The sequence below is a fragment of the Monodelphis domestica genome, chromosome 4 (assembly GCF_027887165.1).
Source record: "Monodelphis domestica isolate mMonDom1 chromosome 4, mMonDom1.pri, whole genome shotgun sequence".
In the NCBI taxonomy this organism is placed as follows: Eukaryota; Metazoa; Chordata; class Mammalia; order Didelphimorphia; family Didelphidae; genus Monodelphis; species Monodelphis domestica.
The window spans coordinates 379,876,213-379,903,777 of NC_077230.1; the positions used below are offsets into that span (position 1 = coordinate 379,876,213).

The 27,565-nt window shown below is 45.1% G+C and overlaps 1 protein-coding gene across 1 annotated transcript; it reads right to left on the reverse strand.

The window, feature by feature from the left end:
• Window positions 1-398: 398 nt before the first annotated feature.
• On the reverse strand, window positions 399-27,407 carry LIN28A (lin-28 homolog A). Its single transcript, XM_001363432.3, has 4 exons — window positions 27,215-27,407; window positions 26,485-26,672; window positions 4,504-4,688; window positions 399-3,497 (listed from the first exon to the last, which is right to left on the reverse strand). Exons 1-4 carry the CDS (start codon window positions 27,243-27,245, stop codon window positions 3,284-3,286), a joined length of 618 nt encoding a protein of 205 aa, XP_001363469.1. The 5' UTR covers window positions 27,246-27,407; the 3' UTR covers window positions 399-3,283.
• Window positions 27,408-27,565: the final 158 nt, after the last annotated feature.

A 27,565-nucleotide genomic window follows, 5' to 3' on the forward strand; every position in this document is an offset into this window, starting at 1 on the left:
AATGACGGTTTGTAAAGGTCTTTGAGGGAGAAGGCGCCAGGAGCTGGACAAAGTGTTATTAGGGTCTCATGCCCTGAGCTGTGGCCCCAGCCTTTCATCCCAGCCAGGGGCACAGGCGACCCCATTCTCATGCATGCCAAATCCTTAATCCCCTCCTGAATGTGGCAGCTTCCAAGAGGCCTGAACCAGAAACAAAAATCTGCTGTAATTAGGTGCTAAGAGGACTGGACTTTAAAGATTCATTCCTAATAAGCTAAGACTAGTCAATAACTTAACTGCTCCTCTCCTAGGGCCCCAGCTTCCCCATCTTAGAGGAAGCAGGGAAGTGGGGGATGGGGGTGGGGGGCTAAAGGAGAAAAACTGCCCAAAAGTCTGATAAGAAAAGAGACAGCAGAGGCTCTCAGTACCAATAAGTCTTTATTCATTCATTGTATTTTCCCAGGATGGGGGTGGGGGAGAGGGGGTGAGGAGAAGAGGAGAAAGGGGTTAGCATGTGTCACAAAACAAGATGGGGAAGGAGGGAAAAGGAAAAGAAGAAGCCCCAACTGCAAAGCATCAAACATGATTGCCCCAAGATCAGGGCCCTGCCCAAGGGGGGGCTGAGTCTCCAGCAGCTCAGGAATGAGGGCAAAGGAGGGGAGGAAAAAGACACAGATTAATACAGTTGTTCTCTTTCCCTCCTCCTTCCCTTCCTCCCTTCATATAAATTCAAGAATTTCACAAAAAGCTTTGGTTTCTAGCAGTAAACATGGAGTTACATTCGTCCGTCTCCTATAAGACAATCTTGTGGCCACTTTGAAAAGAATTTCTTGCACCAACACAGAAGAGATCTTTGGTGGGTACTTGGGTATACATTCATTTCCCTTCTCCGGGTCTCCCACCACTCCTGCCCTTCCCAGTCCTCTGCCAGGATCCCTCCAGAGGCTGCCATCCATGAACTGGGCTTGGACCCCAAACAATCAAGTAAACATATGGCAACCATCCTTTACCAAGGAAGAGACTCACCCATAAGGGGGTTTGGCAGTGGGTTCCTGGTTCCCTGGATTTTTGGCAGAAATCTGTGAAGGCATCTGGGAAAACAGATGCCATTTGGAGGATAGCAAATGATGGGAATGATTTGAAAGTCTGGGCTTTGGAGCCTATTTAAAGTGTAAAGGAGAAAACAGAAGCGAGGGCTAAAACCATCCAGAACCTCGGAGTAGAGGAACCAACCAAGTCCCGGTTTAAAGATCTGTTTGCCTGGCACAGAATCCCTTTGTCAAGAGATGTTTTGGCTATTTTTCTTTTCAATATAAAAAAAAAGTTTGTAAACAATAAAAACCCCAAGGGAAAGTGGAGAAAGACTGACAGCATATTTACACAGACTAGCCCACCTAGCAACCACCAAACCAGCAACTTGTGAAGCCCTATACAGTTCCGACAGATACAAAAACTAGAGGGGGGGGGGAACAGGGGGAGGGACACGCAGCATTCAGAGGACCCGAGAAACCCGGATCAGACTCCATTGTCACCCAATGCCTTCTATTGCATTTGCCCAATTTCAGAACATTAGTCAGTGAGGTAGGTTTGGACAGATCTCCCAGCTTGGTTCACCAAATCTTTTTTTTTTCCACTGCCCAACAGGCTGATACTTTACCATCATAGCACTGATGGCAGAGCAGGAAACTATACTGACTTTCAGATCTCTGAAATGTCTGGTATACAGACATCCTAGCCACATGGTCCTGTGCTTGAGACCCAGCAGGGGAGAAAATAAAAGTCCAGCATTTTAAGGGTTAAAGACCTAAGGCATTTATGATCTTCTGTTAAACCTGCCTTTTTTCCAGGGAATGATGGGAAGAATAGAGGGGTGACTCCATCAAACTCAAAACTTCTCCAGATGTAAGATACATCTCCATCTCCCTTTCCTGCCTGGCCTCACATTCACACCCATCCCTGTGCAGAGCAAAGATGGCCCATCTGTTTGGAAGACAGATCTGGGGTGGGGTGGGACAAAAGTTCCAAGGTTCAAGTCCCATGCCTGGAGATGTTTGGCTGTACTTCAAAGGGGTGACAGGGCAGGGCAGGGCAGGAACCCATCCCACCAACACCTCAAACCTGCCAGCTGGCACAGGTCCATCAAATCTCTCTTTGCTCTGCTCACTGGGGTGAACCTCCTCTCCACAAGCAGGTAGATCCACAGGATGCCCCATTAAAGCCAACTGCCTTCTCCCCCATCTAATGCTTTCAAGGAGAGACAGACAGAGAGAGAGAAAGTGAAGGAAAGATTGAGTCAGTAAGGGCACAGGAGGAAAGCTCCCATAAGAAGAACGCAGAAACTTGAGGTAGATGAACAGAACCGGTTTGTACAATACAATCAGCTGCTGTGTCTTTGTGTAGTTAAGAATAGGTTAATAAACTTCTTCCTGCTGGGTAGTCCCAGAGCTGCCACTGAATTATCCCTGAGATTGCTCACATACCTGAGAACACAGTGCAGGAATGAGGACCTCTTAGATTAAAATATACAAAAATACAAAACCAGAATATTTATATTAAAAAAAAAGGAAAAAAACCACAGACGTAATTGATCATAGCCAGAGCCAGCTGATATTCTGTCTGCGAAATGGGGTTCCCCCTACAAAGAGTGCAGAGGGGGGAGTTGTAGGGCCCAAGGTGCAGACGTCCAAGTGAGCAAAATAAATAAAGTCAACATGGAGGGAGTAAGAGGGGGGTGCCCTGGGCAAAGAGAAGAGAGGCCAGGGCTGTAGCAGTCTCACCCTCAACCCCATTGCAAAGGGGAAGGAGGTGAGGCTGGGCAGAGCCCTGAACCTGGATAAGGCCCAAGACAAAGAGGACCCTTACCCATCCCCCACTGTTCCCACTGTCCCCACCCCCACCCAAAGACTCTCATCCCTAGGCAGCAAAAAAGAAGTGAGGATGGGGGCCCCTGGGCTTTGGTCCATCCATCCAAGGCTATGCCTCCTGCCACTCTGGCTTAAGGAATCCTCCCCTTCCCCCGCCCTCCCCCTTGCCTTCACTGAGGTCTTCCTCAGGAGAAGCCATGTGGCTTATGTGACTGGTGGTTCTAGGATGGGAGGCAGGCCATGGATGGAGGGGCCACTGGATAGTCCTCTCCTCTAAGGGAAGGGGACAGTGCTGAGGACCCAAGACACTCAGTAGTGCCAGCTAGCCCCCCCTTACCCAGCCCCATCCCATCCCATCCCTGACGTTCCCCCTCTCCCTGTTGACTGACGCCTGCTCTTTAAAGCTTTCCCATCCCATTGGGATGGCCCTAGACCCCACTTCAATCTTGAGCCTCTGGGAGTAAGGCTGGGCTGTGGATCTCTTCCTCTTCCCGGAAATAAGCTGGTTTTCCCTGGGAGCTGGGAGACTGCTGAGCCTTCAGGGGACATGAGGCCACCATGTGACTGATGCTCTGGCAGAAGTGGCACTTCTTGGGCTGGGGTGGCAGCTTGCACTCCTTAGCATGATGATCCAGCCCCCCACAGTTGTAGCACCTGTGGAGTGGGAAGGAAGAGGTCACACACCTGGACAGTCCAGATGTGCCTATCCTAGTATGGGTCCTCACAGCAGAAGGATAGCAAAATGGCCCTTTTCTTGCCCTAGGATGCCCCAAAGTCTTCTGGGGCCTTCAAACAGCTGGGCATCCCCCTCAATAAGTCTTCATCTTCTTGCCCTTTAATATTCAGTCAAGTCTGCTAAAGGAGGAGAATCACATTGTTAAATGCCTCCCGATTCATTGAGCACATGCTGCCAGATCCATGGCCTTTGTTCAACCTCTCTCAGCCTCAGGTCCTTCAGCAATAGAGTAGGAATAATAACAACAATGAGCTCCCAGGATTTCAAACCTTAGGACTAACTAGGTAAATGTCAGTTGTTGTTATTATTATTTAAACCCTTATCTTCTGTCTTATAATAAATATTAAGTATCCGTTCCAAGACAGTAAAACAGTGGGCTGAGCAATTGGAGTTAAGTGACTGGCCCAGGGTTACACAGCTAGGTGAGGCCAGTTTGGAACCCAGGACATCCCATCTTCAGGCCTGGCTCCCTATACACTGAGCCACCTCACTTTCCCTACCTCTCCTTAACAGGAATGTGAATAGCCTAAGCCACATGATGTCAAGGTGGATGACTAGTGTATGGGAAACACGGGGACTCCTCATTCTAGAGAAAGATTTTCTATAAGCACTGCCAGCCTTTTATCCATCTTAGCAAAAGAGCCACCCATTACAGTTTAGAGATGGTTCCTTTTGCCACCCACCTCCCACGGGAGGAGACAATGGGACAGGAGTCAAATGTCCAGCTCAGGAATCAGAGACTAAGAGAGCTTCTCCAGACCCTTAGAAAAGTCAGAAATAAAACAATCAGGAGGACTGAGTGAGGAAGGACCCAATAAGGACCTAAAGGGACCTTTTCTTCACCTTCCAGGATCAGATCTGAATGTGCTCCCCACAGCCTCAACCAGCTTTGCCCAGTCCCATCTGCCCTTCTCAGCACCATACCTGTCTCCTTTGGATCTGCGTTTCTGCAATGTTTTCCCCTTAGGCCGTCTCTCACTGCCAAGGCAGAACACCCCGCCAGGCCCTGTCACCCGGATTGACTCAAGGCCCTTTGCTGACTTCTTGAAGGTGAACTCCACGGCTTCCCCTTCCTTCAGGCTGCGGAAACCTTCCATATGTAGCTTGCTCTGAGGGGTAGAAAGACATCAAAAGCTTTAGATTATCTGCATGACTTTTATATATCTCCTCCAGCACCTGGGACAGTGCCTTGCATAGCACACAGGCTGATTTATAAATGTTTGTTAAAGGGAGGACTTTATCAGGGTGGAAAGGTAGAAGACAGAGGTGGGATTGTAGGAATTCACTCCTGTTCCAAAGGAATGGTGGTAGTGGTGGTGGTGGGAGTTGTAGAAGCTTCTAGGTCCCCCTGGGGGACAGACAAGCTCCTCTGGGACAAAGCCAAAGACACTGCAGATACTAAAAATGCAAAGAACATTTCCATTGTGGATAGATGTCTAGCTGATATCTGGGAAATAACACACTTTCCACTCATTGACACAAAGATCAGGTATGGTGCTGCGGAAGGGCAGATGGGACTGGGCAAAGCTGGTTGAGGCTGTGGGGAGGAGAAAACCTTACTTAAGATAACATAGCAGAAAGGATTTCATTGAAAAATGGGATGATGAGAAAAGGAGTTGTGACCAGTCAACCCTATATCCTATGTCAAAGATAGGACTCAAACTCAGGTCTTCCTGACTCATAGCTCAGGACTCAGAGTGAGTGAGTGACAGACAACAAGTTAAGAATTTGAGTGCTTCCCTAGAAAACCAAGAACATTAAAAGACCTAGAGGAAGCCAGAGAAGCCTTCTACATCTCACAGTTTACAAGTGTGAATATAGGATGATCAACATTGTTCATAGAGTATAGAGTGATAGATCTGGAGTCAGGAAGACCCTGAATTCAAATTCAGCCCCAGACACTTACTAGTTCTGAGAACCTGACCAAGTGAGGCAACTTCTATCTGCCTCAGTTTCCTCATCAGTATAACAGGGATAATAGCACCTAATTCCAAATGTTCCCTTCTGTCTCACAATCTATCTTCCTATCAACTCCAAGCCACAATGTATGTTTAACAGCTACAAGATCATCTAGACATATTCTTTCTGCAGATATGGACTGGGGGCAGAAAACCTAGCCTTTTTTTCATTGCTGACAATCTTAGGAGCTCACATATCACATATCCCAGCTCACCCTCCCAAAGTCACACATAAATCCACAAAATATATCCTGGCTGGAGCAGCTGGGTGGCTCAGTGGATAGAGAGCCAGACCTGTAGATGGGAGATCTTGGGTTCTAATTTGACCTCAGACACTTCCTAGCTGGATGACCCTGGGCAAGTCACTTAACCTCCATTGCCTAGCCCTTAATACTCTCCTGTCTTGGAACCAATACTTAGTATTTCTTCTAAGGCAGAAAGAAGGGTTTAAAAAATATATCCTGGCTACTCTGCACAAGTAAACTCATTAGGAGTGGGGCTTCTGCTTTAGAGGCAGTCTGTTCTAATAGAAAGAACTCTAAACTGACTTAGTTACCCCATAGGATAAAAGCCTTAACCTGGAATTCTAGGGGAACTATAATCTATAATCTGACTCCAACCCACCTCTTCAGCATCAATGCACATCATCCAGAATCCATTTTACCCTTTTCCCACCCCCATGCATTCAGACATTTCTTTCTCCACCCTGACATACTCCCTTCTCCCCTCTCTTCAGTTTTGCCTGTTGACATTTTTTTCTTTGGAGGCCCAGCTCAGGTGTGAGCTCTTCCAAACCTGTTTTCCATGAATGTTCTCTTCTTCCTCATCATTCATTGGGATGACCCAGGTTTTTATTATCTGTCGTATTGACCTGGATATCGGTTCAAGCTCTGCTAACCAGCTGGTCTTGGGAAAGTTCCTCTCAGCATCTCAACTCCAATTTCATCTGTAAAATGGGGCTGACTGAGAAGAAAAGTACTATAGATACATAATAAACTGCCAAAGAAAATGTGAACTTGGGAGCAGCCTGGTAACTCAGTGGATTGAAAGTTAGAAATAGAGACTGGAGGTCCAGGGTTCAAAGCTAGCCTTAAGACACTTCCTAGCTATGTGACCCTAATTGCCTAGCCCTTACTGCTCTCTTCTGCCTTAGAACCAATGCATAGTATTGATTCCAAGAAGGTAAGAGTTTAAAAAATATGAACACCTCACCTTACTGTTTAGAGAGGCAGGCCCTAGGAAGAATGCTGTTGAGAATAGTGAGGGAGGTTGATACTTCTCACCTTGTTCCCAGACTGGAAAAACAAGAGAGTGAGAGAGAGAGACAGACAGACAGAGACAAAGAGAGACACAGAGAGACAGAGACAGAGACAGCATAAAGCACTCAATCTAATTCCTCTGCAGTTCCCATCCCTATTGCCAAGTACCAGTTTGGACACCCAAGAATTAACCTGCTCTTTTTCAAATTCCTTTCCCTTTTCACATTCTATCTTACCATACTGAATGGAGTGTTAATTGAAGTTTTCCCTCTGAGTCTCTTGTACAGAGACTACCTTTGAATTGCTTGGGGATGGGGAAAAGCCCCATTATCTCCAGTCCTTGTTCTCTTCAAGTCTTCCCTCTGCCCCAGAACTTTTTACCCTTTTGTCTCCTCCTAGTTGCAGAATGCCAAGGTTCCTTGGCTGAAGCCCAGGCCCCTATGGGTTCTATAGCTCACACTCACCTTTTTTCCTCATGTCTTCCTTAGGAAAACAATGGCAGAACAAAACAGAATCAAATACAAGATGGTCACACCAGGGCCATAAATCAGTAATAAGGCAGTTATCGCAACTCTTCTGATCATTCCACTTGGATCCCTCCACCCTCTTAGCCCTTTTGCTTCTGAATCTTCCTTCTAGCTAAAGCTTACCTCCCATCCCAGTGAATGGCCTAATTTTAGGTCTTTGTCTCCAAGGAAAGTCACTGTACACTTATGCTTTGCCAATAAATCTATTAAAAGCAGGTACTGGAGGCAGTAGCTAGATGGCTTAGTAGATTGAGAGCCAAGCCTAGAGACTTTCAGAAAGTTCTGATTTCACATCTGGCCTCAGGTACTTCCTTGACCTTGGACAAGTCACTTGACTCCCACTGCCTAGCTCTCCTTGGAACCCACACAGTATTGATTCCAGGTTGGAAGGTCAGGGTTTAACATATAACCTTAGACTATATCCGTGACTCCAGGACAAGCATAGCGTTTGGTAATAAATATACTTATGGATTAAAACTTATTTATCTTCCGATTTCCTCTCTCTGGGCCTCAGGTTCTTCTGCAAAATGAAGTTGGATTAAATGGCCTCTTTCTAGCTCTAACATTCCAGATTTCTTTCCACTCTGCCCCTTTTCCTTAGTCTGGCCTGTCTCCTGTCCCTTACCTTCTAGAGTGCCTTTTTCTCAGCCACAAGATATGAAAACCCCTTGGCTTGGATAAGTGATTTCCCCATTTGAGGGAATCATAAAGTCTTCAGAAGCAGCTAGGTAGCAAGGTGGATGGAATTGTGCAATTAGAAATTTGCTACACCTGAACTACATTTACCCAGCATCCTTTTAAATTATGTCCTCACATACGGAGGCTTGGAAGAGAAATATGGCTGAGAACCACGCTGTGGCTCTTTTTGAGCTTGGGTTTTTGGCAAAGCACAGCAGGTGTGGGTCTTTCTAGCTCTGTGTTCTGCTCACTTGGCTGAATTAACCCCTTTCTTACTTACTTTACTATTATTAAATACTATATAATAAATACTTTGAGTATTTATTAATTTTTAATCTCATAGACCTGGCTTCAGATAGTTACTACCTCTGTGTCCCTGGGTAGGTTACTTACCCTTTGTCTGCTTTGAGTTATCTCATCTGTAAAATGGGAATAATAGTAGTACTCAATTCCCATTGTGGTTGGGATCAAATACCACTTAAAAAGCATTTAAAAAATATTAAACTGTTCTGTAAATGCTAGATATTATTCTAGCTCTAACATCCCACATTCTCAGGGTCTTTCTATGACCTCACAGCATTTTATCTGTACCTCTCTAGTACTTATATACTTCTGATGGGCATTGGGGTTATTTTTACTTGTCTTTTATCCTTTTCCCCATTAAATTAGATACTTACTAGCTATAAGCCCCCCCCCCCCAAGTTACTTAACTTCTTCCTGTCTTGGTTTCCTCATCTGTAAAATGAGGATAATATTAGCACCTACCTCCCAGGGTTGTTGTGAGGATCAAATGAGATAATAATTGCAAAGTGCTTAGTACAGTGTATGGCACACAGTAGGTCATATAAAAGTTATTTAAGAAATGGAATTACAGGCCCACTATTGAAAGTTGGAACAGAAAAGCCCAAGTTGAAGGGATTTGCTCAAGGTAGCCTGAGGTCATGGTGTTGGCAACACTTCCTGCCAGCCTGGAAAACTCAAGTGCCTCCTCTGAACTTGGGATGTGGAAATAGAGTAAACATTTCTATAATACCTACCAGGCAGCAGGGCCAGTACTTGGGCAAGTCACAGACTCTCAGTGGCCCAGACAACTTTCTAATCTAAGACCCTGAGTTACACAGGGGCACAGGAAGCCTTTCCAACCCCTCAGAATTCCAGTGCCTTCCCTCTGTTAATTATTTCTTATTTATTGTTTGTAAAAGTAGCCATTGCATGGAGTTCCAGGCATGGAATCAGAAAAACTCATCTCCATGATACTTCCTAGCTGGATGTCCCTGTTTGTTTGACTCAGTTTCCTCATCTGTCAAATGAGCTGGAAAAGGAAATGACAAACTACTCTAGCAACTTTGCCAAGAAAACCCCAAATAGCCTCCTGGATTATCACGAACAAATATCTTGCCCATCAGATTGTAAGCTTGTAAGCTCCTTGAGGGCAAGGGCTATTTTTTGCCTCTTTTTGTATATGATTAGGTGCTGGCCTGAATGGGTAGAGCAAGGTTCCTTATCAGGGAATTCCTTGTACCAATGAAATCACAAGTCCAGGCCCTCTCTCTGATCCCACAGGCAGGTAGATGATGGTATTGACCATCTAATGACCATCTAATACTAGGTGCCTTCCTTTTCTGAGGGCTTTAGGGTTGACAAAGCTTTATCCTCACAATAGCCAGATGAAGTAACTGTGATATAAGCTTCACGAGAGCAGGGACCAAAGCTTACTTTCTTTTTTTTTACCTCATATCCATCCCAGAACCCAGGAAAGAGGTACAAGAAATAAAGTGAAGATATTCACTATTTCAGTTGTTATTCACTTAATCTTCAGTCATGTCTGACTCTTCATGATCCCATTTTTGGGGTTTTCTTGGCAGAGATACTAGAGTGGTTTGCCATTTCCTTCTCCAGCTCATGATACAGATGAAGAAACTGAGGCAAGCCTTGTGAAGTGACAATTATTGTGTCTGTGGCCAGATTTCAGCTCAGGTCTTCCCAGCTCCAAGTCTGGATATCCACTATTCCTTGTATCCCTTTGACAAGCTTCTTATACCTCCTTGGGGCATACATATCCCCATTTGGGAATTCCTGGCACAAATCATGGCCCTCATTTTCCCCCTCTTGCAAGGCCATCTCCAATTGGACCTTGTTCACCTGAATGGGTTGGAATTGGTCTTATTTATCCCCTTTCTGGCTCTAACCACTTTTCCTAGGTCTGGATTACCCCATCCTAAAACTCCCAACTCTAAACAGAATCAATTAAGTATTTAGGACCCCCAAAATGTGGCCCTTGCTCTTCAGACACTTATTCTCCAATGTAAAAGGCAAAGGAGAGGTCTGGGGTTTGTTTGCATGACTCTTTCAGTCAGTCAATCTCTGGATCTCTCAGTTTCTCCAGCTGTAAAATAAGATAAATGGAATGAAATGGTCTTAAAGGTGCCTAACTTCCAGCTCAGATATTTGGTGTTCTAAGGTTGTTTTTCTCACCATTAACATTCTGGGCTCAAGTCCCTTTTTTCTCCTTTGCCATTGTCTCCACACATTCTCGATTTTCTCAACCTTTCTATTCTCTAACAGGATAAAGTCCCTTCTAGCTCTGACAACTCACTGGAACACGATTAAAAAACCCAACAAAAACCACTGGCTGGATGAAAATTCAGAAACTGGAAACTCTGATTAATCAGCAGTCATTATCTACCATCACAGCCCTAGGCTTGGAGCTGAATAGAAGGAGAATGGTGGTCTCCAGGGTTCCGTCTTCCACCAACCCCCCTTCCCCAAAACACACATATTTTGAATTCCTTCCTTATCAGATAGGTAATCAGCACATCCCCAAAGCCAGCCTCCTAACTCCTGCATTTGAAAGGAAGGGGCCCACAATTCTACCCCAACCCCTCCTCCCCCAACCACACACAAAGCAAGACATTCCCAAGCCGGGCCTATCTTTCCTCCCCAGCCCCCCCCCCAGGCACAGTGGGGGAGGGGAATAGGGCTGAGCTTTCCTCCAAAGGGCCAAGCCCGGAAAACAAAAGAGCTGAGGCTGGTTGGTCCTGGTGGCCAGATTCCAGAAGTTGCAAAGGTAGCAACCCTCCCCCACACTCCCCCAGCATCTGAAATCTCCCCTTCCTCAACTTTCCCCTGCATTCTCAGAAGTCCCACCACACTGTGCCCCCCACGCCCCCCTTACTCTCTGGACCCACATGAAATGAGGGACACCCACATAGCTTATCCTCCCCAGTGAGATTCTGGCTGATAACAGCTGTGACGCATCGAAATTGGACAGAGCACCCCATCTCCAAGGGCTTCCTCTAGTTCCCCTTTCACTGGCCAGGGCAAAGGGTCAGGGGGAGAAATTGGCTTTAAACGCCTCCTCAGCCCCTGCCCTGGGTAGAGTGAGGCTTTGGGAGAATTAGTCTGGGGCTTAAGAAAGGCTTTTTTTCATTCATTTAGTCCATGTCATATCTGAGCCACCTGGAAGGCAGTTGTCTGGCTCCCTTCACCCCAGCTGCCATCCCTGGCATCCTTCAGAGCTCACAGTGGCAAAGACACCCAAAGGCCACCTCTAGCAGGAAACGTACCCCCGAATCTACTTTGAAATCCTCAAAGCACTTGGTTTGGTAACTTTCCTAGCAAAATCCTTCCTTGCTGACCCTCAGTTCTTTGGCAGCAGAACACAGGCTCTGGCAGGGCAAGCCTAACTGAAAAGCCTTAGACCACCTGCCCAAGTGATGTCAGATGCAAATGCCTAGGTAAGTCTGGACAAGCTCAGGACTACATCTATCAGCCATAGGTTGATGGATTTTTCAGCCATAATAAAGGGCCTTGAGAGTTGCCTGTGTGCTGGAGTGAAATACCCACAAGCCCTGAAAGGACTAAAGAGAAGTACAATTATCTGTGTTTATGTCTCATTCTCCTACTAGAGGAAAAGGTAAGAAGGTAAGCAGCTATCCTCAGAGAGAAAGAGAGGAGAGACAGAGACAAAGAGAAGAGAGGAGTGTGTGTATGTTAAAGACAGAAACATAGAGGGGATGGAGAGAGAGAGAAAAGGAGAGAGAAAGAGAGAGGGAGAGAGACAGAGACAGAGACACAGAGACACACACACATACAGAGAGAGAGACAGAGACAGAGTCTCAAACTTAGCTAAACTTTGACTCTACCTAAGGACCTACCACAATGCTCTGAAAGGTGGTTAATGAATGCTTTTTGAATGGATAAATGTTTGTTGAATGGGAAGGACAGAGAAGAAGGGCTCCAAAAATAAGGGGCATGATTTTCAAAGGATAAACTCCATACCATACCCCTTTCTTTCTCTCATTCTGGCTCTCATTCTCTCTCTCACTCTCCCCACTCCTAGTCTGCCTCACCCTGGGCCCTCCCTCAGAGGCAAGGCTCTTTAGGGCAAAGTATCCAACCCTATCTTCATGAGAATTTGTGAGACCCCAAACAAGGTTCCTTGGGTAGAATTAGGGACGGTAAAGTAGGTCTTGGAGTTGTATATTGTTCCCATGAGAAACCAAAGTGTGGAAGTTCAGTGACTTATCCATCTTACGGCCTTAAGAAAACAGCTGATATTAAATATCCCCCCCCCATAAGGCTTACAAGGTCCTTTCCATATATAATATCTCATTTGATTCTTACAGCTCTGTGAGGTAAAGGCTACAGGTATTATTACCTCCACTTTCCAGATGGGGAAACTGAGGCAGAGAGGCTAAGTGACTTGTTTCATGGTCCCAGGGGCACACCAGGAAGGATCTGAGGCAAGCTTCCAGATGGTATTCTCACCTTCAAGTGCACAACATTCTACATGGGAGACAGCTAAATGATATAATTGATGGAGTGCTGGATTTGGAGTCTGGATTGGTTGGTTGGTTGTTGTCCTTCATCCTTGAAGAGGACCAAAATGATCATTATGTACTGTATATCCAATTTTGGCTGATCAGACTAATATGAACTCAGAAAGCTCTACCACAGGTCAGGCACAAACAAAAATCATGAACATTTAGTATGGAAATGACCAAGTTCAAATCTTTATTTAGACACTAGCTGTGACTGGGAAAGTTACACACACACACACACACACACACACACACACACACACACACACACAGCTACACATGTGTCAGTTTCCCCATCTGCAAAATAAATTGGACTTTATGACTTATGATCTCTATTGCTTCTTTCTCTCTAACTCCTCTCTTTGACTTTTTAATTAACTCTCCAGTCTCCTTACACCTTATGTCCCTTTTATACTTCTCCATCCAATGACACTGACTTCTTTGCCATTCCTCATATTAAAACACTCCATTTTTAAGATTCAAAGGCATTTTATTGGCTATCTCCCATACTTGAAGTTCTTTCTCATCTCTGCCTGACAGCTTCTCTAGATGTAATTTTATTTTTAAAAATATTTTTCCATGGTTCCATGATTCATGTTCTTTCTTCCCTCTTCCCTCCCCCCTCAAGGATCTGACCAGCAATTCCACTGGGTTATGTATATATTATCACTTTATATTATTCATTTTTATAACAAAGTAATCTTTCAGTCCTCTTCAATGCTAATGCCTTCCCTCTGTTGATTATCTCCTATCTGTCCTGTATATGTCTTGTTTGTATATAATGGTGTCTCCTCCATTAGACTGTGAGCTCCTCAAAGAATTTTTTGCCTTTCATTGTATCTCCAGTGCCCACCACTGATTGACCCCCTGGACTTTCCTGGCCCCAGTGAGGAGCAGAGGGGAATGTAAGCAAAGAGTTCCATTTCCAAGAACATTTTCAAAGGCAACCACTCTGCTAGGTGGAAAATTCACATTTCTCCAGCATGTTAAAAGAGGTAGGAGATAGGAATTTAGCCCACATATTTTACAAATGTCAAAGCAGTTAGGTCTACTACCCAGGTTTTCTGATTATCATTTTCCCATTAATTGATGCTGCCTTGAGCTCTTCCAAGACAAATCTGAAGAAATACGTTAGAGGAGCTGGAAGGGAAAAAAGAACAAGATATCGCAGCCTAGCCACATCTACTATCCCTGTTGACTGGACTTGGCCAGCAGGTGGTGCTGCTGCAATGCCGAAGGAACCCACAGTTCTCTGGTAGATTCCAGCTCTTGTACCCCTTAGTTTTCTATACTTCTTATTTATTTGAAAAGAAATTCCATTATCTATCTAGGAATCATATCTAGGAATATGCTCCAGAGGAACTGCCACTAACCATCAATAAGTAAGGAAATGAAGCCTAGTCTGGACCATGCATATGCGCATATGAAATAAACTAGATTAATCAATTACAATAGGATAACAGTTATCCACCACATCCCCACGTTCCCTGGACCAGCCTCTCCTACCCCTAGGCTGAAAGTCCCAAAGTTAGTGGGAGGCCACAAAGAATAGAAAGTAACAGCTACCTTTGGGCAGCAACAAAGAATAGGAAGCAAGGCAGATTCCAATCAATGGAGAAATGTATAAAAATTCTTCAATGCCAAAAGTCCAGGAGCTGGGAGGATTTAGGTGATATAAAAACAAAAGATATCAAATGCTTCTTCCCCCCCACCCCCACACACACAATTGCCTCTAAGGAGATTCCCTATAGCCGGAGCAGTCCGGACAGTGTATCTACAGAAAAGGCTAGGTTATCTTCAGCATCCAGTGGCGTCCCCCCAGCCCCAGCAGGTTTTCTAGGTGGATGTTTTCCTCTATCTTTTCTTTCTTAAAAAAAAAAAAAAAAATTAACCCTTTCTTTCTTAGTAACAACTCTTAAGACAAAAGGGTATGGGCTAGGCAAATGGGGTTAAATAACTTGCACAGGGTTACACAGCTAGGAAGGGTCTGAAGCCATATTTGAACCCAGGTTCTCTTGACTCTATCCTCTCCCTTTTCTAGGGGCTATTAGATAACCCTTCTGGGGATTTAGGATCATGGGTGTAAATTTCTTTCTTTTAAAAAACAAACCAACCTTTACTTTCCAAATTGGAATCAGTACTACGTTTTGGTTCCAAGGCAGAAGAGTGGTAAGGGCTAGGCAATTGAGGTTAAGTGACTTGCCCAGGGTCACACACCTAGGAAGTATCTGAGACCGGATTTGAACCTAGGACCATCTATAGGCCTGGCTCTCAATTCACTGAGCTACCTAGCTGCCCCATGTAGGTTTCAAAGTGATTTCAAAGAACATCTAATCTAACACCCTCATTTTGCAGATGAGGGAACTGTAGCTCAGGGAGGTTAAGTGATTTATTCATGGTCACAGCAGTAGAAGCACCCTAGAAAGGATTTTAAACAAATCTTTTGACTCCAGAGCCAGTGCTCTGTCCACTTTGCCAGCCCCTAACTCTGGGAGGCAATGAATGATATAATTATTTTAATCTGAAAATCTTTATTTAATTAATTAATTTAGAGTATTTTCCCATGGTTATATGATTCATGTTCTTTCCCTCCCCTCCCCACAAACCCCTCCCATAGTCAATGAGTAATTCCACTGGGTTTTACATGTGTGAATGATATATAATTGAAAGGGCAGTTCCCAAAGATTCAAGAACCCTGGGTTCTAGTTTCTCTATCAGCAGGGTGACCCTGAACAGTTCAGTGTCCTTCTCTGGGCCTCAGTTTCCCTATAGGACAAACAAAATACAACAAATATTTATTAAACATCTAATGTGTGCTGGTGAGGTATAAAGTTGAGATAATACAAGATCTCTGATCTCTTAGAAATTAATCTAGTAAACTTAAGGTAGTTCCCCTGGCAGGTCTTAACATTCTACGATTCTGTCAGCACTACTTTGTGATATGACCCGTGTGAGTTATCCCATTTAATATAAGATGCCCTACCTCATGAAAATAACAGAATAACTCAATTCCATTACTCAAACTTGATAGTGGGGGTGAAAGTGAAAGCTTCACTATTTTTCCAGAGAAAGACTAGAAAGAAATATTGGGGTGACAACATCTTTACTAGCATAGCTGGTTCAGTGCTGATTAGAGTGGCAATTCCCCCTTCAAACCCTCACTTAATTAAAAGAGGGGCCATATTCCCTGTATAACCTTTCTTCCTTATTAACTAGTCTCCTCTTTGGATATTCTCATTGGTCTTGCGCTACCCCTCAAAAGTCCCAAGGGAAGCCAACTTCACCATCTTCATTCCACCCCCCATTCTAGGAGATACAGGACAAGCCAATCCCCATACCAGCAAATTCAGCAAACATTTACTAAGTACTTAACTAGGTCCTGGGGAATACAAAGACTTTTTTAAAGGAAAAATAGCTTACATTCCACTTATCTCAGGAGATAATGTTAGGCTCCTCTGCAAACTCCCTCTCTTAAACCCCAGGATATCAAATCACTTAATGAAAGGCACTTTTCCAGGGAAGAATTGACCTTCTGGAATATTGGAATGAAAAACCATGGAACTGAGTCAACCTTTCTACCATGTGCATGGCCACCCACCTCATCTGAGTTGCAAATGACTTTGGTGTCAACCACCAGGCTACTTTAGATTCTTCTCCCTAGAAGTGCCTTCATAATTTGAGGGCAGAGCTGAACTGAAACCAAAGTTCATCTGCCTTACTTAGGGAGCTTGCACAAGCTTATTTATTGGCCCTGCCCTCCTGACTTTTAACCCATGACCATTCATTCAAACATTTGACCACCCAAGCTAGTACTGTGGGGAGATAGAGATGAGGGGAAGACAAGTACTTGGCAGCAGTGGGGTTCTTATAGAAATAAGATTATAGGATCTGGAGCTGGAGCTTGGAGATCCTTTCTTCTAACCCCTACATTTTACAGACTAGAAAACTGAGGCTCCTGAGAGAAGGAGTGACTTATACAGGGTCACAATGATAGCAAGTAGCAGAAAGGAGATTCAAACCCAAGTCTTCGGAAACCAACTCCACTGCACCAAACAAACTACAGAACCTATCTTTTTTGTTGTGTCATTTAGAAAGGCAAGACTTGTGGGATTTCGGAGTTGGAAAGGACATTGAAGGCCACAGGATTTGGTTCTTAAAATATCAGATCATCTAGTTTAATCCCTTCATTTTACAAAGGAGGAAACAGGGGAAGTAGCTTGCCCGAAGTCATTCAGGACACTCTGAAAGCTGGTGGCAGCACAGGGAGCATTCTTAACTAAACAAGGGATGGGATATAAGAGATAAAAGTAGATAATTTTGCTGCTATAAAATGGAAAAGTTTTACCACCACCCCAAATCAAAGCAACTCGATAAGAAAGCTGTCCATTGGGAGTGAAAAATCTTCCTATCAAATATCCAAGACCTATAGGGAATTGACACAAATACACAAAACAAAGTGCAATTCTCCAGTGGATAAGTAGTGGAAGGATGTGGCAAGGCCATTTCCCAAAATATAGTCAACTCTTAATGACCATATGAAAGATTGTGCCAAATGACCACTACTAAGAGACGCGCCTATGACCATAGAAAGCTCTTACTAAGGTTTTACCTCATACCCAGAAACTTAGCAATGACAAACCGAAAAACAGTAATAGTCAAATGTTGGAGAATAGCAGACACACAGTTCCAACATATCAACATGGTTCATGGAACTGTGAAATAAGTCAACCATTCTGGAAAACAGTTTTGGAAAGTGGCTAAAATGTCCCCATTCTTCAATATCTCTGCCAGGGATATACCCCAAGGTGGCCCAAGACAGAAATATATATAAAACAACATATTTAAAGCAATATTATTTGTAGTAGCAAAGTACTAGAAGCATATAGCTACCCTATTTGGGTACATAGGTATAGGTACCCTATATTGGGGAACAGTTAAACAAATTATAATATACAAATGTAGTAGAATATTATCAGTGTAAGAAACTAGAAATATGAAGACTATAGGAAATCATGAACTAAGTGAAGTAAGCAGATACAGTAAACAAAAATTAGAAAAATGAATACAACAATGTAAATAGAAGTCACCATCACCAAAATAAAATTGCTAAACCGTGTTCAGTAATAATGACCTAGAAGAAATGAGATCATGTACCTCTCTCCCTTTGCTGAGGCATAGATCTATGGTTGTGGAACACTGTACATAGTCAGACTTCATTGATGGATATTTGCTTTTGCTTTCTTTTTTCTACCCTCTTCTCTCTCTCTCTCTCTGTTTTCAAACCCTTACCTATTGTGTATTGGTTCCAAGGCAGAAGAGAGGTAAGGGCTAGGCAATGGGGGTTAAGTGACTTGCCCAGGGTCACACAGCTGGAAAGTATCTGAGGTCAAATTTGAACCCAGGACCTGGCTCTCAATCCACTGCGCCACCCAGCTACCCCTCCCTTCTTCTCTTTTTTAATCATTTGAACAAGGCTAGATGTTGCTGGAGTGGGCGAAGCCCTGGGCCTGGAGTCAGCAAGATTGAAACTCAAATCCAGTCTTGGACATTTACTAACTGGGTGACCCTGGTCTGCCTCAGTTTCCTCAACTGTAAAATGGGGATAACAGCAACCTTACCTTACTGTGTTGAGGATAAAATATAATATTTGTAAAGTGCTTAGTACGATACTTGGAACATAGTAGGGTTTAATAAATGCTTGTCCTTTTCTTCCTTTAGCAGATGGAGGTGATTAAAATGAAAGACAAAATAAAAAAAAAAGAAACTACTATTGGAAAATTTTGTAGCAAAGTTAGAACTAGTAATAAGTTGTAATGACCTCAGGCAATTTTACCTCTGTGGTCTCTGAGCTTCCATTCCTGTTCTCATAATCCTATGGATCCAAGTCTTCTGACAACCAACCTATGCCCTTCCTAGAGTAGAAGACTTTCTAGGACAGACCTTACTATGAGGATCTCAGAGGAGGGAGCACAATAGGGTACCAGCAACATACCCACCTAAAGCTGTCCTGCCCAATGTTTTATAATCTCATTAACACATCATAACTCAATCTTGTGTCAGATGTGTCCTTCTAGGGATCAACGTTAACTTTCCCCATTCATTCTCTGTTCTAGGCAGAATCTGAAATAGTCTCAATAATTATCCTCCAGGCTTTCTATGGATTCATCTTGCCAACTTCCACCAGAACCAATCCAGGCACCTGGGAAGTTGCCCACTTCTCACTGTTACCCTAAAAAGACACAAAGGGAGAGACCCAAGTCTCAGCACTGTTGGCTTCATAACTCTTGTCTGTCTGTCTGTCTGTCTGTCTGTCTGTGTTTCTCTCTCTCTATCTGACCCATAATCTGCTTGGGAAGAAGGGTCTAGATAATCATGTCCACTATCTCTGATCCAGGAGCTCCACAAGAATTGAGGCATCCTTCCACCTACAGCCACTATATTGTCAAGTCATGAAGCCCCAACCACCTTTGCCCTCTTAGATCACTTTCCTCAGAACCAGCTGTTGTAATTCATTTCTCCTAACTTCCTAAGCATCAAGTAGCCAGCTTATCAATTATCCCAGAGTATTCTTTGACTTCATTAGCACAGTTGGTGGCTAGGACCTTTTCCCACCACTCTAAACTGGGGTGTTTTTTGGGCCCTGGGGTGGCAGAGCCATTTTATGAACCTAACATTTATGTGGGGGTCATTCTGATTGTCAGTCCAATGCTATTTCTCCTACTGCTCCCTTTCCCCCTCTCCTTCTATGTGGAAGCCAGATCATCCCTCTCTATATTCTGCATTTTGGGTTGAGGAGTATACGTGGGAACAGGTGAGATGGGGTAGGAGCTCAGGCTCCACCAGTCACAAACTTCCAAGGACTCTTGGCATTTCCTGTCTCGATGGCTGTCACAAGGAAAGCATTTCATCACTTAGAAGTTATGAAACACCATAGAAAGGGGGGAGTGTGATCATCAAAGTAGTTAACCTTCATAGAGCATTGATTTCAACTTGGGAGGCAGATGGGACAGGTGTGCAGATTCAACAATACCCTGTCAAAGAATCACAAGACTTGGAATAGCGAGGGACCCGGAGAGGCCATTGAATACAATTCCCTTGTTTTCTGGATGATAAATGGAGGCACAGAAAAGTCAAGTGACTTGGGGGCAGCTAGTTGTAGTACAATGGCTAGAGTGCCAGACCTGGGGTCAGGAGGACCTGGGTTCAATTAGACTCATCCTAGCTATGTGACCCTGGGCAAGTCACTCAACCCCAATTGCCTAGCCCTTACAGCAATTGTCTTAAGAGTTGATACTGAGACAGAAGGCAAGGGTTAAACAATAAAGTCTAGTGTTTGAGGCAAAAAGTCTTCTAGACTCCAAGCCTAACAATCTACCCTGTGGACCATATCCCTCTAATGTTGCCAACCACATCTTCTATATGTTTCTTGTATATTTCTGTTTCTTCCTCCCATCACCAGTGAAATGTAAATTCCTTGAAAGGAAGGATTACTTTTTACTTTTGCTTTGGTATCCCTAGCAATGAGAACAGGGTTTATACCCATAGTAAATGCTTAATAACAACGGGCTGATTGCCATCAGAGTGGGGGGGGGGAGCTTTTCCATGAACTGAACCTCAGGGATGAAACACAGAAATTCTAGAAATCCACCATGAACTGGAAATGGTTTTATTCATAAGTTCCTTGCTCCAGCTGTTTCAGTAGGGTATGGGGTGGGAAGAAGTAAAGACTGTTCTGTTTTACTACAAGAAAGGAGATCCCAAGTTTTCCCCATCTTTCCTCAAACCCTTAAATCACATTTTCATGGTGCTTTAGAATTCACAACTAACTTAAGATAGGCAGCACAAGTATTATCATCCCTTTTTACAGATGAGGACAACTGAGGCTTGAATAGAAGGACCTTCAAGCTTAGAAGGGAATCCCAGGGACTCAAATATTGATTCTGTGATTCCATCCTTGTGGGACCTTAGTATTTTCTCTTGCTGGGCCTTAGTTTCTTTATCGATAAAATGGGAGAAGGGGAAGGCACTGGTTGCCCCCTCACTGGAGGACTTTCAGTAGTAGTTGGGTCAGTTACTTGTCAGGGGTGTTGTAGAAGGGAATTTTCTTTGGAGTGTGAATTGTACTGGATTTAGATGGCCATTGGAAACCATTCCAACCTTCATATTCTGTGACACTGCCTTCAAGCTCTGAATTCTGTGTTCTTTCCATTACCCTAAGCAGCCTTTCAGAGAAGGTCCTTCTTGGATCCCTCTTCCAGCACAAGGCATTTGCTACTGGGAGCAGACTAGGTTTGGAAAATGGAAGGGAAAGAACATCGGATTTTTCCTCTTAAAGAGCAATGAGAGAGATGGGCTTGGGAGGAGGGGCAGCTCTTCAATTCCCTGGGGTAGAACTTGACCAATTGGAAGAGAAAGGAGATTAATTAAGATGCTAATAAGTACCACCCCCATCCCTACCAGGGCCATACTGGGAAACTGACCTGGAGACTATAAAGGTAGGAGGGGCTACAAACTGGGGAGGGCAGAGCAAGAGTTCTCCCATACACTGGCAGAAAGAGTGGCAAGTCCCTAAAGAAGACTACCACAGTTGGTAGCAGTGCCAAAGGAATTATATCCAACACCCAAATAAAATGTAAGTTTCAGGAGACACTTTTTGTCTTGATATCCTCAGCATCCAGGTACACAGAGCTTTGTATGTAGTAGGGATTTAATAAATGTTTATTGAGTTAATTTGATGGAAGGACAGGAGCAGGCATTCTAAATACTTCGGTTTGTGAGCTTGGTTTTAAAAAATACATATTTTGATAACTGTATTTCCATATAACTGGTTTCCTTTGCAACTATTTCTTTTGTTTATGCATTTAAAAACATCTTTCACCCAGCTGCCCAAGGAGTCCACAACCCAGAAGAGGTCAAGAACTTATTGTAGAGGTTGAAAAGTATGTTAGTCAGCATAGTACATCAGATTTATTTTCTGATATGTTGGTTAGTTTTGCCAAGTTGCTTTTTATTTCTTTTTAATTATTTTGTTATAGGGAAGCCTGTCTGAGACCAGGGAAAGGAGGAGCATATTGATAAATGAAAGTAATGCAAAACCCCCCAAAAGATAGCAATAAAAATTTAAATTAAAAAAAAAGAGGGCAAAGGAAAGGTTAAAACAAAATCAATTGTGGGGAGAAGGAAAGGGCAAGGACTGGAAAATAACATTGATAAATTGGTTTTTTCTTCTTCCCCTTTTCTCAGAAAAGGGAACTCCCAGCTCACCCCCCCCCATGTCAGATGCTACCTCTGGGGGTTCCCCACAGGTATATACTTCCTTGTCCCCTAAATGAAGTCCTTGGGTAGTGCTCCACAAAAATCCAGGTGATAACTAAGAAAAGGTGACATAAATTCCTCAGAATTTTCCCTCCCCAAGGCATTAGAAATCAGCTTTGGAGGAATCCCAGCTTCTTGGAATTCAATTCAAGAAATACTTATTAAGCATCTAGTATATTATGTGCAAAATACTTTGAGACAATAGTATAATATCAAGTTGGTTTCTGCCTACCTGCAAATAGCTTACATTCTACAGGAGAGCTGAGGGTTCAACATGTACACAAATTGGGTAGGAGGATCACTACAGAGGGAGAATGCATAAACAACTGACAAGCACAGATTGAGAATCTGAAAGGACCTTGATTTTTAAATAGTTGTATTTATACAACTATTCCTCCGATTATAGCTCACACCAAAAGCTTTCCCTTTCTGGCCTTCATTTCCCTGTCTGGTCCATTAGTCAACAAACATTTACAAAGATCTTAGTATGTGCCAGGCACTGTATTAAATGGAATACAAAAAAATAAAATAAAAATCCAGATCTCTACCGTCAAGGAGCTCATATTCTAATGGGAAAGATAATAGTCAAGTAACTGTAGATACAAAATCTATCTGTCAATCCATCTATCCTTCCATCCATCCAGGTTACATGGACCTTGATCTCAGAGGAAAGCGTCCAGAGAACAAAGCAGGATAGGGGAAGGGGAACTATAAAAGGTCTCCTGCACAACCCTTCCTCTAATCCAGTCTACCAAGAGAATGAAGTAGTTGGCCTAAATGATCTCTAAGGTCCATTCAATCAATCAATCAATCAATCAATCAATCAACAAGCATTTATTATGTGCTAACTGGGTGCCAGACACATAAAACAGATTGAAATATAATGTGAAAAAATGTAAATCGCAGGTTAATGTTGAAACAGAGGACTAGCAAACAGAAATACCAAGAAAGGTAGGTAGGTGGTGGCACTAGATGTTGAAGGAGGCTAGGAAGTCTAAGAAGAGATGAGGGGAGGGAGTGCATTCCAGGTATGGGGGACAGCCAGTTCAAAGGCATGGAATGGGGTGGGTATGGAATGCAATTGGCCAGATTAGAAACTAGGTTGTAAAGGACTTTAAATGCCAAACAGAGGAGTTCATATTTGATCCTAGATGTAATAGGAAACTATTGGAGCTCTTTCAACAAGGCTAAATCCTATGATCCCATAATATTCTCTTTCCCTCCCCATTACCAATGCTTGTAGAAAAATCTTTTTCAGTCATTTAACTATAAGAGCAGACATTCCTCCCTCCCTACATCATTCTCTCACAAGTCTAAATTCCCTAAATGAGGGAGGTTTAATGACAGTGTTTGGGACATTGACTGCAGGAAATGGTGAGAACCCTCATTCCTATACACATCCCCTTAAGAGTCCTTGGGAATTCCTGAGTTCAGAGGACAAGGAAAACTTCTAGCTTCCTTTCACCTTCCAGACAGTAGCCATTCCCAGGGCCCTAGAGGCAGGGTGAGTAATCATCAGCTGCTCCCTACTTGGTAGATCATCTAAGTTATGGTATGGTAAAAATGTGTATCTTGAGGGTGATGCTTAAGAAGTAACACTGGGCTGGGGTTTGTGACCTTGAGCAAATCAGCACTTCACTTCTGAAGGGCGTTAGATTGGATGACCTCTCCCTTCAAGCTCTTCCAATGCCCCTGTATCTCCATCACCTGAAACAGTCTCTTGAGAAATGTGTAATCAGACCAAGATCTCTCACAACTCTTGACTTTCTATGTCCTAACACTCCATTCAGTCTTAACACTGTATGATTCTATGATGGTGGAATTGCAAGACAATATAGTTTGCTTGGAGTCAACCAGTAATGGACTCTGATTGCCACATGGAACCCCACCTGCTCCTCCAAACCTAACTCTTCCCCTGAGGAATGGGGTAAGGAGATGTGGAAAATCTGCAAAAGTCCAAGAATTAAAGAGGGAAACCCCCTTATTCCCTCCCAGGTTTAGTAGCCTTGGGGAAGGGGGTGGAGGGGGAGGGCAGGAGTTGGGTTTAACTGGCTCCTTCATTCCAGGCTCACAAAGTTGGGGAAGCTGCCCAGTTAGTCTCCAGTCCTACAGAGATTTTAATCTCTTTGTGATCAGATAAAGGGGAGAGAGGGGGAGCATTGCCTCCCTGCTGGGGAGGGCCATTCAAAGCTGGTTCCTGTAATAAAGTGATTTAATAGATCTAAAGAGGCCAATTCCCTTCTTTCTCCCACAATTACTTCCTGTGGGTTATTCACATATGTAAATGAGGCAGGAAAGGGGGGGGGCAAGGGAGCAACTTTTAATCTAGATGTCTGGCTGGGGAGGGAAGTACTAACAATCATTTTGAAATTACCATCTCCCAAAGCCCCCCAAAGCCTCATCAGACCTACATGCCTTCCCCCCCCATCATCCCCTCCTTCCCTGAAGTCACTGCTCAGCAAGCTTTCTTGCTCCCCTAATCACTGGTCTCCCCAAATCATTGTCCTTTAAGTCTCTTTCTCCTCAGGCACTGGCCTCCCTACCCTTTGCAAAGGCGGCAGGGGATACATTTTGCTGTGACTCTTCCATATCCCTAAAATGTCCTTCCTTCCAAGGATCCCATCTTTTCCCATTGCATTTCAGTTCATCTTTCAAAGCACAATTCAAATATCTCCATCTATGCCACCTCTCTCAGATCTGGTGTGGTTCTGGTATGCATTTTGACACAAAATCATCAAGGCTGTGCATATACTTTATCCCTCACATGAAGATATTAAGGTCCTTGAGGGCTGCCTCTTCTTTAGCACCCAGTCCAACTAGCTAGAAGTGCCCAACACTAGCCAAATGTACAGAATAAACTTCTAAACTGAAAAGAGAAATGAAATAATCAGACCTGCAGGATTTGGGTTATTCCCACCCTCACCTCCACTCACACCCCTTCCTTCAGGTCCCCAGGCTATTGGTGGCTGCAAACTAAGCTCAGTCTCTCTCCCAATCTTCCTTTCCTTCAAATAGTTCCCAATTCCTCCCCTACCATGGGCTTCAACTCTCAATCCCTTTCCCCCACTAATGGCCCTAGAGAACAGAGCTCAATCCGCAAAAGCACCCTTAGATCTTTGGACTCTGTAGGATATTAATGACAGGGGGAAGGGAGAGAATACCCAAAGGTTGAGCCTAAATTATGGTTTAGGTTGCATCCTTTCTCACCTGCCCAGCTACAACTCTGGTGTACTTTCCCTAAAAGAAGGGATAAGGAACTCAGGACAGGACAATTTAGCTTTAGGGGGTCTGAGAGATCTCTGCATTCCCTACCTCTGGAAGGAGGGAGGGAGGGAGGCTGCAGACAGACTAGTCAAATCAAGGGTAGGGCGGATGAGTGAAAGGGTGGGGGGAGGTCCAGGAGCCCCAGGCCCCTTCTGTGTTTGTGTCCTGGAATGTTAGGGCAGCAATTTGAGAGTGTCTGGGGCCATAAATGCCAGGTCTGGAAGAATAGATCCAGAGCCTAGACTGTCCTCCCTCCCCCTAGCCCTGCCGAGCAGGGGCGACACTGAATTTCACCCCCACCGAGCTGAGCTGCCTGCTTTAACTGAGAACTTGGGGTTGCTCCCGCCTCTAGGAATGGCCTCAGCTCTTGGCTCTTGGTGTCTGCCTCTTTTCTCGGTCAGCTCCAAATACAAGAAACATCTGAGACACTGAGTTTGGTGGGGTGGGAGTGCTGAAGATTGGAGGGGGAGGGGGAGTAGACATAATCATTCTTAAGCCCCCTCTTCCTTTTTCTGCTCTCCCTTGTTTCAAATCACGAGGTTTGTCATTTCTACAGCTCTGGAGGATGGCACCTAGGGAGGGGGAAATCCAGTTGCTTTAAATCTCTAACTCCCCCAGAAGCTTTCTCTTGCCAACTTCAGTGAGATGTTGGTGGACAAATCTGTAGTGTAGAATCTGCCAGCCACTTAAACTTTCCCCCAGCGACCCCCCTCCCGCTCCCACCCAACTCTTGTGACCTGCTAGCTCACTGTTCATCACCACCACCTCCCACCAGGCAGGACAAAACCACCTCAGTTTCTGCCACATGGGGTAACCTCCCTGGCCCCTGCCCCCCAAGGGGAAGAGGTACAACGGACACGTGGTGAGGCGGGTAGAGAAAAAGGAAGCTACCAAGAGATCCAAGCTTAAGAGAAGGGATGAAGGGGGATTAATTTGGGGGCTCACACCACATCCAGTGGAGGACTACTGTTAGGGTGAAGTAGAAGAGTGGATGCAAAATTAAGGGGTTTCTTCTTTTGGCTCCACGGTGGAGGAATGGCGGGACACGGCGAAAGATAAGGGGAATCAGGACACCTCTCACCTGGTGCACAAAGACGTCCACAGGCTGGTCGAGCGCTACGCCCGCGCGGGCGGTCATGGACAGGAAACCGAAGCCCATGCGCACATTAAACCACTTACAGATGCCGGCTCCGTGGAGCGGCTGCGGCTCCTCGCCAGCCCGGGCCGCGTCCCCGGTAGCCGCCTCCTCCGCTGCTTTTGCGCAGCCACCTAGGTGGGGAAAGGGGCCACAGCAAAAGCTCAGCGCAGTCCCCGAGCCTGCGCCCCACCTTCCCCCCCATCCCCCCACCTCGGGGACTGGACCTTCAAAAGCCGGCGCGTGGGAACCCAAGGATCTGGGGCTTCCAGCCTGAGAGATGCGAGAGCTAGGGACCTGACCCGAACCTTCTGCCCCTCTCCCTCTCCCTTCCACAGGGCGCAATAAGTCACTAAAATCCTGAAAGGCCCCCGAAAGTTTCCTCGTCCTCCCACAACTCCAAGCTGTCTCTGCTCTTTCTCTGGACGGGCGGACCGGCGAATGTCCAGACTCGCTTGGGGATGGATGCCCCTCCTCTCCCTGCTTGCCCCCGCCCCCGCCGGGCAGCGCCAGCCCCGGAGCGCGTGCTGCCCGGGCGCCTGGGTTCCTGAGACCGAGGTGGGGGCCGCGGCAGGCAGGGTGGCCTCCAGGCCCCTCGGGGTGCCCTGTCCTCCCTCCCTCCCCCGGTCCAAAGATGTTCCCCTCCTTGCCCAAGTTCCCATTCGCGAGACCGAACCTGCGAACTGCTGGTTGGACACGGAGCCCATGGTGGTCGGCTCAGCACCCGCGGCCCCGGGCCCCTGGTCGGGCGACTGCAGGCCCCAGAAAAAACGTCCGAAGGCAAAGGAGGGATCCGGGAGGAGGCCGCTACATCTCCACCGGCACAAAGGCGGTGGGAGGGCCCACGGCTTTTCAAAGGCTCCCAAATTCTAAAAGACAATAACCCCCCGCGGGCAGCCCCCTCCTCTCCTCTTCCCTCCCCCTCCCCTCCCCTCCCCCACCCCCAGCTCTGCTCTGCCCAGCTCTCCCTCTGCCCCCCCTCCCCATGCCTCGGGCCTCTGACACCTCAGAGCTCTCCTAGCTCTGC